The sequence below is a fragment of the Triticum aestivum genome, chromosome 2D (assembly GCF_018294505.1).
Source record: "Triticum aestivum cultivar Chinese Spring chromosome 2D, IWGSC CS RefSeq v2.1, whole genome shotgun sequence".
Classification (NCBI taxonomy): Eukaryota; Viridiplantae; Streptophyta; class Magnoliopsida; order Poales; family Poaceae; genus Triticum; species Triticum aestivum.
In genome coordinates, this window is record NC_057799.1 from 564008966 (window position 1) to 564020581 (window position 11616).

An 11616-nucleotide genomic window follows, 5' to 3' on the forward strand; every position below is an offset into this window, starting at 1 on the left:
TGCGGGGTCTGGCGTTTTAAGGGGTCTTCTAGAGATGCTGTTAGAGCATATCCACTCGCCCCCCCCCCCCCGCCCCCAACAGGCCCCCCAGGGCGCCTTTTTTAGCGCCGGCGGCGAAAATCCGGCCCAGTCGCGCCCCCAGGTTGTTGTTTATCGTCGGTTTGGGCCGAAATAACAGCCGGCGAACCCGACCCGAACCCAGCACACCGGAGGCCGCCTAGGGGCGCCGGCTGAAGCGAAAAGGCGCATGGGCCCGTGTTGTCAGCGGCAAACAGGCCTATTCCCGCCCCCCCTTTCCCTCCATTTCCTCATTGTTTCCCCATTTATCCCCCGCCGCTCCCGCCATTCTCCTCATCAGATCCGGCCGCCATGCCGCCGAAGAAGTATGTGGCCCCTCGCCCCGCCACCGATTCCACACAGCCGAAGTAGAGGAAGCCGAGGGCGCCGATGGCAAGGCCACCGGGCTTGTCGAACGCCGAGTGGAGGGCGGATGTTCAGCGCCGAGAGGCAGTCACCACCGACCGGCAGAACAGGCTCATCACCAAGAGGGCCAGGGACGCGGCGGTGGCGGCGGCGGAGCAGGGAGCGCGTCTCGCGCGGGGATGAACCTTCCGCCCGGCCACTGCCCACAAGCCGCGTGGGGGAGTCCGCAGAGCGTCGCGTCACCGGCCAACTTCTCACCGCCGCCGCCACTCTGGGGGTATGCACCCTCGCCTGGCTACTCCGATGGCAACGCGCATGACGGTTTCAACCCCAACACCACCTTCCCGCATGGCGCGCCGCAGCGTTCCTCCCCCTCCGGCTTCAACCCCGACCCGCGCACTCCCTCCCCTGCGTTCACCGCCGGCCTCAACCCCCAGTACAGCTACTCGCCGCCGGCGTACTCAGCCTCGCCTACGTCGCCTCTACGCCGGGGCGCCCTACCCTTCGCACACGGCTCGGCGCCATAGTTCAGCCACACCAACGCCACTGACGCCGACATGGACGAGATCATCACGAGCGCCTCGGTGGCCGCCACTTCATGCCCCGGGTTTCGTGCACAAGACGAAATGATGGACATCACCGTCGACATGGACGACGAGCTCGACAACGCTGAGGAGGAAGAACATGCGGAGGAGGAGGTAGAGCCAGCGTCGGCGTCGAAAGGGAGAAAGAAGAAGAGGGTGCCCAACGCCAGGCCGGGCGAGCCTCACGTCAAGTGGACGTCCAAGGAAGACAAGTGCCTCACCGAAGCATGGAAGACCGTCAGCATCGATCCGATCACCGGCTCGAATCAGAACGCCGACACGTATTGGAGAAGGATCAAGATGGCGTTCGACGAGCGCAAGTTGGTCGACCCTGACTTCGCCAACATCCGCATGGATCGCGGCGACAAAGCCATGGCGAACCATTGGGCGATCATCCAGGCGGCCTGCAAGTGCAACAAGTGGCATGGGATCGTAGAGGAGGTCGCAGCTCGCCCGGAAAGCGGCGCCAACGTCGAGGGTCAGGTATGGCCAGTCGTCGGCTCAGTTCTTTCGCCGCGTGCTTCGCCGACACTTGTTCCTCGGCTATGCAGATGGTTCGGATGTTCAACATGTTTCGCCAAGACAATCTCCAGGATCAAGTCGTGTGAGAAGTGGAGGGACGTCTGGCTCACTCTCCCCAAGGCCAAGGAGACATACATGCCGGACGCGCCTGTCCCGGCGACAGCAGAAGGGCGCCCTGATGGCAACAAAAGAGCCAAGGCGGCGAGGGAGGCGGCGCCCGCTGCCGAACGGCTGCAATCTTCGATCGAGCAGTGCATCGCCGACGCCAAGAATATCGCCGCCAAGAGGGAGGAGAAATCCGACGTGAGGTGGTCGGCGTTGATGACGAAGCAGGACGCCAAGCTCGACCTTCTCAAGACCAACGTCGCTGCGAAGAAGAGGAACACCGACCTGGCGTTCTTGATGGCAGCAGACATGTCGACGATGGACAAGCAGGTGAAGGCGTGGTACCTGGCGGAGCGCGGCCTCCTCTTGAACCAGATGCCCGGGCCGGCGGCGACCACCGCCCCTACGCCCACGACGACACCAACGCCGACGCCCAGCCCGAGCAATGAAGCGGTGCCGACGCCGACGATCAGCCGGAGCACAGAAGCCACGCCGACGCCGAGACCGACTACGCCCACGCCGGCCCCAGCCAGTCCCACGGCAGAGGAGCCTGCCATTTGATGCGCTCCATGCCTATGATTCCTTCCTTTTGATCGCCGAACTTTTGGGTGTGTTTGATCGCCGAACTGTGGCATGATGATCGCCGACTTGTGGCATGATGATCGCCGAACTTGTGGCTTTTTTAGCAGCGGGAAAGACAAGTTCGAATTTTTGGACGCCTGGGGCCGAAACCTGGGGGCGTGGCTGGAAACTCGATCGCCCGAGGGCAAAAAAACCGCCGGCGCAAACGCCAAAAGGCATTCGTCGGGTTCGTCAAGGGCCAAACGGCTGGAGATGCCCTGTACAATGCAAGGTGCTTGGATAAATAAACCAGTCTTTTCTTAAGCACCGGTGCTTATTTGTACAGGGTAGACGCCAATTATGCGTCTACCCTGTACAAATAAGCACCGGTGCTTTAGAAAACCCGGTTTATTTTTCTAAGCACCTCACTAAGAGCATCTCCAGCCGTTGGCACCCCAAGAACATCACCGAACCAAAAAAGTTAGTGTCTTGGGGGTCATCCGGCGAAATCCGGCGAAATAAAGAGGGCATCTTCCCGGTCACACCCCACCCAAAGCAAAAGTTTGTGAGGAGAATGATTAAGTGGGTCAAGAAAAAGGACATGTGGTGAGACACGATTCGCCAAAACTTTCGCTGGCGCCCCCAAGAGACCCAGCGCACCGGGTTTCGCCTGGATTTGCCGGCACTATTTTGCAGTCTTGAGGGGCGTTGGGGGCGTGGCTAGGCCGTTTTTCGGTGAAAAGTGCCATCCGAACCTAAAAAGGTGTCCTGTGGGGCGTCCCGAGGAGCCTAGTGGAGATGCTCTAAGCCTCTAGCATTTTACAAGGTCTACGATCCGGTCCATCGCGGCTACGATCCGGTCCGGTCCCACTCGGCCGGGGGCGAGCGAACGCCTGGGAGGGAGGCGTTTCGCGGTTTTGCTGAATCAATTGATTGGGCTATGGACTCAAGGAGAAAATAGGCCGTACCGCCACCGCCAAATACCACGACGGCGGCGGCACACCGCCACCGCTCGAAATCCCAGCAAGGTAAGCGAGTGCCTAGCTAAATCGGCAGGCGTCGCCGCTACTCTCCATATGGCTTCGGTACGATGCTTGCGCTCAGATCAGTGTATGCTCTCGCGGAACAAGCCAAGCTCCTTGTTGCAGGGCTCCGCGCGCCACCTGCTCGACGGAATGCCTGGCTCGACATGCCGCAGGTAAGCACACCGCTGCGAACCCCATTCAGGAACTTCTTGAACTGAAAAGCGATTGCGCGCGGACAACGCACATGGAACAGCTACATACATACACTCGATCTTTCTCACATCAGAGAGCATCTTACATAGTGCTACTGTGCTATTGCATTACATGGCTTTGATAATTTTTCCAAATCGCCTGAATAATCTAGCTAGTCCCGTCCATTGTACATCCTATATCGTCTTTGTCTGGGTGGGTTTCGTGAGTGCTTGTCGTCTGGAGAAAGGTCGTTGTGGTGTGTGCGGTCTTTCTGCTGGGTTCTGCGGTGCGCCTAGTTGGCTTCATGCCGGTTTCGCCGCCGTTCAATTGTTTGTGGTGCTTTAGAACCCCTTGGATCTCCGTGAGTACTCCTTGATGAGCCTGGAGAATTCAGAGTTCTCGTCCTCCAGTAATCTCGACGGCGTGTCGTATTCTATAATCCTTCCTGCTCACCACAAACGAGTACAGATCTTAGCGCTTCAGCAGCTAGGTCCTAAAATGTAGATAAATATTCTGGGTTTGTCAATGCTGTGGCTTACCTTCGCTGAAGACAAGAATCAGATCACTGTCAATAACTGTGTGAATTCTATGTGCTACTGTCAGCACTGTGCAATCCCCAAACTCCTCACGGAGTGTTTGCTGGATAATTGCATCTGTAGATGAGTCAACTGAAGCAGTTGCCTCATCGAGGACAAGGACATTGCTTCGCTTAAGTAGAACCCTTCCCAGGCAAAACAACTGCCTCTGTCCGACACTCCAGTTTTCCCCGTTTTCGACAACTGCAGGAGAAATCTTATTTGATTATCTCAATGGAGATATACATAATCTGTTAGCCAATCTAGCATATGTGTGCTATTGTACACAAAAACAAACCTGTTGAGTCCAGCTTCTTTGGGCTTTGACGAACTATGTCACCAAGCTGGCATTTGTCCAATGTCTGGCCAAAAGAAATGTACACTTGTGGTCAGTAGAGGAAGTACAGCTTTCCGTTCTTTTAACCATTACAATTTTTCGACAATTTCTCCTGTTCTTTTTGTTCATTATATAGATATATTTTAAGAATAGATTTGATAAGGTTGCAATCTGTATGAAACATTGCATCAGCTTCGGTATTTGCAATTGTAAAAGTGACCATCCAAATATGTTTCCTAGAGTGCGCTGTGAGAAATTTTGACCTTTCATAGATTAACATAATCATGAGATCATATTTTATCAGCATAAACGGTTATTGATATTTACGTTGAAAAGATACCATTATCCAGAACTATTGTTTTGCAACATGGACTATTGGCAATAATGAGCAATGATACGAGGTGTTAGGCTCTCTTTTGCTGCACATGTTATATAATTTACTCTCTTATAATTAAAACATGTATAATTGACTTATTTACCTCCCATATATGTTGGTCAGAATATTCATTCAGTGGATCAAGATTTCCTCTCACTGTGCCCTCAAACATGGTTGGATCTTGTGGGATGATGCTAAGTCTGCCTCGTAAATCATGCAACCCGATTTTGCTGAGATCAACATCGTCAATTTCTATTGTTCCTACCCTTGGTTCAACAATCCGGAAAAGTGCTTGAATCAAAGTTGACTTTCCACTTCCGGTACGTCCAACAATCCCCACCTTCTTCCGTCCTGGAATTGTACATGATATATTTCTTAAAACAGATGGGAGATGCTCTGCATATCGAACCTGTAAAAGCAAATAGTTACATTAGGTGGCCTCATCTGAGCATGCACATATTTTACAAGAAAATACAAAAATAAAAGAGATTATATTTTATTAAAAAGTACGAGCTTCCCTTCTACTCCCTCCGTTCCTAAATATTTGTCTTTTTAGAGATTTCAAATGGACTACCACATACGGATGTATATAGACATATTTTAGAGTGTAGATTCACTCATTTTGCTCCGTATGTAGTCACTTGTTGAAATCTCTAGAAAGACAAATATTTAGGAACGGAGGGAGTATATTGTAGAGAATGTAAGGGTTTGCTTATATGTCAATAACTCAGCAAGCATTCTTTTATCAGCCACTTTTGTTGTTCATTTTCTCATGTCTTTTTACTTTTCAACATATACCATGTAATTTTGTATCGTTCCATACAAGTCATGATTAGTCTGTCCTCGATTATCCAACTATTCTCTTTTCTGATAGAACATTAAACTGTCATGAACTATGAGCTTTTCTAATATGAGTGTTGCTTGGGAACATATTTCTGCAAGCTGGTTTAGCCTGCTATAGAGCATATGTTTATTCAAACTTAATAAGTTATGTTTGTAGGCTAATATACCCCAGCGATAGAATAAATATAATGTCATATACATATGCATACACGTGCTTATTTAGGGTGGTTAGCCATAAGTGATAACTCGCAGTAACATCATGCATACCTCCAAATTTCTTATATTAATAGTGCCATCCTTTGGCCAGCTGTTTGGGGGCCGGTGATCATCAACTATTAGAGGAGCCTCACTAGGGATCCTTGAGTACTGCATTATTCTTTCAACTGAAATCATTTTATTCTCTGTGTTGCAAATGTTCCAGGTTATAGATGACAACTGCCCATTGAGGTTCAGTGCATAAGTCACCGCAAGTCCAGCGATGCCTGTACATACAATTATGTCAGTTTCGCAGCCACCAAAAATTAGTGAGCAGAGTATATACTGCAAAAATGAAGCAACTATAACTTGTCTGCATGAAAAACTTACTTGGATTTATAAAACCTTCGGGAAGACTCACCAACAGAGTCAAAGAAAAGGCAAAGACAAAGTTAGATAGCATGTTTAGCCTGAAGCAAAGCCACTCCACAGCTGAGATGTTATGGAACCATGGTCGTGAGTGGTTGTTAACAAGACTGATGTTTGCTTTGCTGAAACGGTCTTTCTGCCCATATGCTCTAATACTTGCCGCTCCTGTAAGTGATTCCGCGAAATGGTGGAGGATTGGAGCTCTTTGAATTTGTGACAGACGAGCTAGCTCTCTTGCTGTTGGTATGTAGTACCTCTGCATGTCACAGGAAAAATATTGGATTCAGTGCTTTGTTAAAAGAATCTATCAAGGAGGAAATTTGCATTTAAGGCTTCCGAATTCATCGTGTATGGCAGTAACTTGGTGCATAAATTGTACTAGGACAAGTTAAATCTAGTGCAAAAATATCATAGTGAGGAGATCTTACTTGAAACGCATAACAGATTGCTGTCACTGGAATAAAGATGGCAAAAACTGGCCACGCAACCTGTGACATAACCCCAATGGTTCCCAGAATTTGTATAACTGAAAACGCGCACCAACCAAGCTTGCTTGCTATTTCCAGATCTAAAACACTTTGGTCACTGGAGACCTGTTACAATGTACAGTTACAGTTATTAATTTTAAGGTGCGTGGGAACAAGGCAGTACAAAATGATGTGAGGAGTAATTGAACACCAACCCTGTTTAGGATCCTGCCAGTGGGCGTGGAATCAAAGAAGGACATGGGAGCTCGGAGAATGCAATGAAGCATATTCTTGAAGAACTTCTCTGCTGTTAACAGGCCAACAAGTGACAGAAGTATAGACCGACCAAAAACACATAGTGCACTTCCTATAGATAGCATTATGTATACAGACAAAAGAAGGCCTAATCCAACCCTTGGAGTGGTTGCAGATGTTGGAGGACACGCCCATGCCATCCAATAGTTGCTTGCCACCTGGAATATTTGGAAGAATGACTGTGCCGCCACTATTACTGGTGCTAATGCGCCACCATGAACAGCTGTCAGGTATGCCCAGTAGACCGTCTTGCCAATTCCTCCCTTTTCTCGTTCTTCCTCTTGTGTCAGCCTTCCTTTTTCATTGACACCTTGCGAGACATCGTGTTCAGACTCTTGCTTAATTATGCCCTGAACTTGATCATCAGTGTCGTTTTCTCTCTCAAACTCATCATCACTATCTGCTAACTTTTGGCTCTCTGTTGACAAAATTCTGCTGGAACTCTCGGCATTTATAACAGAGTCAATTGCCTGACTATGGGCTCCGACTATGGCTTCAAATCCTATGTTCTGTTTAAGAAGATCATCAAATCTTCCTTTCTGCACAATCTTCCCATCCTGCATCACCTATTATTTTGTACCCCCCTTGGTTATTTTACATATTCTTAGCAACACGAACATACATGCATTATTTATGAACAAAAGCATTTTTTTAATATACTTACTAGTATAAGGTCTGCAGCTGGAAGAAATTCAACTTGATGGGTCACATACAATATTGTTTTGTCTTTAAGCAACCCCATCAGGCAATCCTGTAGAATAATATAGTAGTTCATTCTGTTAGCATTTATGCAGACTGATGTCTCTATTCTTTAAACTGTTGAATAATAAGGAAACGTAGTGATATTTATCGTGTTTGAATCATATGCGACTACACATTTATGGGTTTATGGACACGAAATAAACAAACCTTGAAAAGTTGGGCTCCAGTGTGAGCATCTACTGCACTGAAGGGATCATCAAAGAGGTATATATCTGCATCCTCGTACACTGACCTTGCAATCTGAATCCGCTGCTTCTGTCCACCACTCATGTTAATTCCTCTTTCTCCAATCTCTGTCAAATCACCATTTGCAAATAATTCAAGATCTTTAGTCAATGCACAAGCTTGTATTATCTTTTCGTACTTTTCCTTGTCATACGGGTTTCCAAACAGAATGTTGTCTCTGATGTTCCCAGACAGGATCCAGGCAGTCTGAGGAACATATGCTCTGCTCCCACTGACCCTCACGGCCCCGGCTAGCTTAGGCATCTCCCCAAGTATGCATGATAATAGACTGGATTTCCCAGAGCCGACCATTCCACAGATTGCTACTTTCATCCCTCTCTTTACTTTTAAATTTACATCTGTTATAGTTGGAGATGTGGTTTCAAGTTCCCAGCTGAATGCTCCATGATCAATCTCCACATCATAGTCTGTGGCACTCCTTGGTACTTCTGTAATTGCATCGTCTTTCAATTCTTCTTCCTGGAGGTATTGTGCTACTCGATCAGCTGAAACTTTTCCTTGAGCAAACACCGAAAGTAAATCGGGAAGTGTGAAGATTGGATCTTGTAGCATCCGGAACGTTGCAAGAGCAGACAAAACAGTACCAGCTGTTAGAGGAATCCCCATCAATATACATGTACCGAATGTTATGGAGGATATGAATGCAGGGGACCCCCAAAATATGAATGTTGTGAAAGCTGTCAACCTCACAGATTTCCACAACCAATTGTGCTCCTCCCTTCGCAAAGCTTCTAGCTTTTGAAGGTACTCTGTATCCCATGCTTGAAGTTTCAGTATTTTCATGCTTCTAAGTACTTCCGTTGTTGCCTTCATTCTGTTGTCTTTAGCAGCCATGATCTCTGATTGCAACCTTTTCTGCAGTCTGGTCAGAGGAATATTGCAAGCCATTATTACCAGTGTTGCTGCTAAACCAGCCCATGCTCCAGCCCCTAGGTTTAGATAGAGAACATAGACTGCTAGAGAAAGCTGTATGGGTAACATCCAAATGTAGTTTGTGTACCATATAACATCGGTTATCCTCTGTATATCTACACTCATGTAGTTTATGATCTCTCCACTGGTATGCTTTTGCCTTGCACTGCAGGATAACCGGAGCCCCTTTTGATAGATGTGGGATATCAAAGCAGCTCGTAGCCGCATCCCGAGCCGTCGAGCCCCAAAAATCCACTGCCTCTGAGCTACTGTCTCCACAACTTTGGCACTTAAAAATGCAGCAGCAAGAATATAACCTTTTTTCAGTCCATACTTCCTCCCTCCCCCGAGGAACCTCACCAAGTCATTGATCAGTGATGGTCCAACATAGGACGCACATGCACATAGGATCGCAAATACTGCGTTGATTATTGCTTTCCTTCTAATAAATAGGAACATTGCTCTGTAGATTGATAAAGTACTCAAACCATGCCTGCGCTCAACATCTGCTAGGATCCTTTTAAATGAATCAGAGAGTAAATCAGCATAGTCCCTTTCATCAATATCTGGCACATCATTCTTATCTAGAGGTTTCTTATATCCAATAGCAAATAGAGGGCCCATCCAGGAGAAGGTGACAAGGTCCAGAACGCTTGCCCTGCCATACAGACATGTCCTTTTAGTTTCTGCCTGCTGTCCTGCAGATGGACTCAACAGTGGCTCTGTTATGCTGCTGTTTATTGAGGTGACTCCTGTTTTACCTGTTGCAGAAACTGCAAACAGATAAGTGCAGATAACAAGTGTGAAGAGGTCAATCAGTTCTGCAAACCCCACATATCCATGATCTGATAAGCTGAACCTGAGATCAAATATCACGCTGGTTACTGATTGCAGAAAGCTAAGTATCAACCATGCCCGAATAATGAGCGGATGCTTTGCAGATTTTGTCTTCTGTAGACTGAATACTGCTAGTGACAATATTATCCAGGAGAGCACCTGTATGCCTTCACCCGGAACAAAAGGTGGGTACTTGCAACCACTTATTCTTCCTTGTAACTGCAAAAAGAATATCCTCAGGACATGAGTGACTAATATAAGCAGACAGCAGACTTTGCTTGCTTGATATGAGACACCCAGCTTTATGTCTGCATTCTTTTGTTCCTGATTAGAATGCTTATTGATTTCAGGAGTTGCAGTCTTCAATCTCTGCCTGCACCATCTGATTCTCTTGAACAGAAACTGAGCCACGATGCTCGTGATAAACACCAGTTGTATCAATACAAAAGTGCTCGTCCAGAAACAAGGGGAATATACTTCTGGCCATTCTCGCAGGTATTGCGATACAACGGAACCTGCAGTGTTGCATAGCAAATTTGTGTGTCAAGAATCAACAACAGAATAAGTTATCCAACTTTCATTATGAATATAACATAGTAGAAAACAATAAACAACATGCTTTTTTACGAAAACTGGAATCCCATGCTTTTTAGGAAAACTGGAATCCCCTGAGTAAGACACTGGTCGACTTTCGCAAAGACTGGATTTGTTGATATATTTTCTCCAAGCTAGTTCTACCAGCAACAGTGGAACCCCACAAGATTAAAAAACACAGTATATTCTTCTATTATTCCACTTACTTACTGACATGAATATTCCGTGTTCCTTAATGTCAGTATAAATGTCATGTTAAAAGAGACTGATACTGGCAGGGGCAAAAGGTCTAGAAAAGATATACCATCCTTGGTTTCTTTTAGAAAGCTGCATAGGAGTGTTTGTTAGTCAGAGTGATATCATCTTTTTGCAGAAAGGATTTTAGGATTAAAACGGAAAGCTGATCATTGCCCTTGACCTGACTGTTATCGCTCCAGTTTGCAAAAAATTTGAACCTACAAGTTGATTGGCCCAGCCAAATTTCTGTAGGTAAATTAATGCAGAGATTTTTTTCGGGGAAGTAAAATTGAGCCTCACTTAGTTATATAAATGAACACATTCTTCTGCAGTTATACCCTGGTTGGAACACAAAAAACCAGACAAACCCTCGAAATTTCTTGCAAAATCCATTCGTTTGCAGGCCCAGAAAAGCAATACTACCAAAGGAGCGGGGGCTGAGGAAAGCCATGCAGTGCAATCGACTCGCGGGGCATGATCCCTCCCCGGAGGAGAGGGGAGGAGAGGGGAGGAGAAGAATCGGACGCATGGATGGATGAACCTGCCGTGTGCATGCAGGCGGGATGGGGATGGATCAAGACTTACTTGGCGAATCGCCGAGCAAAGCCGCGGCGCGGAGGAGGAACATCTCCTGCACCCTCGCGAGAAGAGGCGAGTGCAGGCTCCCTCCTCCTTCGTCCATGGCGCAGTGAGGGTCTGTGGCAAATGCGAGTGAGAGAGAGAGAGAGAGAGAGAGAGAGAGAGGGAGAGAAGGGAACGAGGGAGGGAGGGAGAGGTGGCGACGGTGATATACGGAGGAGGCGGAGAGACCCTTTGGCCCTGATGGGCGCAGCTTTGGCGTGTAATGCAGAGCAGAGCACGCCGTGACAGAGGACCCAGAAAAGAAATGCGGTGCGGTTTTCACCCGGCTGCTCTGGTCTGGTGCACCATGCATGCATAGTGGATCTATATGCATGTCCATGTCCTACCGATTTGGTGCTCGCTTGGTAAGGAGAATCATCAATTTGGTATGGCATACTGTTTACAGAGGGAGTTAGTGATCTAAACGCTCTTATATTCCTTTACAAAGGGAGTACTAT

The 11616-nt window shown here is 47.5% G+C and overlaps 1 protein-coding gene across 1 annotated transcript; it reads right to left on the reverse strand.

Moving 5' to 3' along the window:
• Positions 1 to 3467: 3467 nt before the first annotated feature.
• LOC123054530 (putative ABC transporter C family member 15) lies at positions 3468 to 11352 on the reverse strand. Its single transcript, XM_044478313.1, has 11 exons — positions 11123 to 11352; positions 7859 to 10221; positions 7614 to 7700; positions 6850 to 7515; positions 6596 to 6760; positions 6129 to 6423; positions 5811 to 6025; positions 4804 to 5109; positions 4286 to 4349; positions 3952 to 4191; positions 3468 to 3857 (listed from the first exon to the last, which is right to left on the reverse strand). The coding sequence occupies exons 1-11, from the start codon at positions 11217 to 11219 to the stop codon at positions 3754 to 3756; spliced, it is 4602 nt and encodes a 1533-aa protein (XP_044334248.1). The 5' UTR covers positions 11220 to 11352; the 3' UTR covers positions 3468 to 3753.
• Positions 11353 to 11616: the final 264 nt, after the last annotated feature.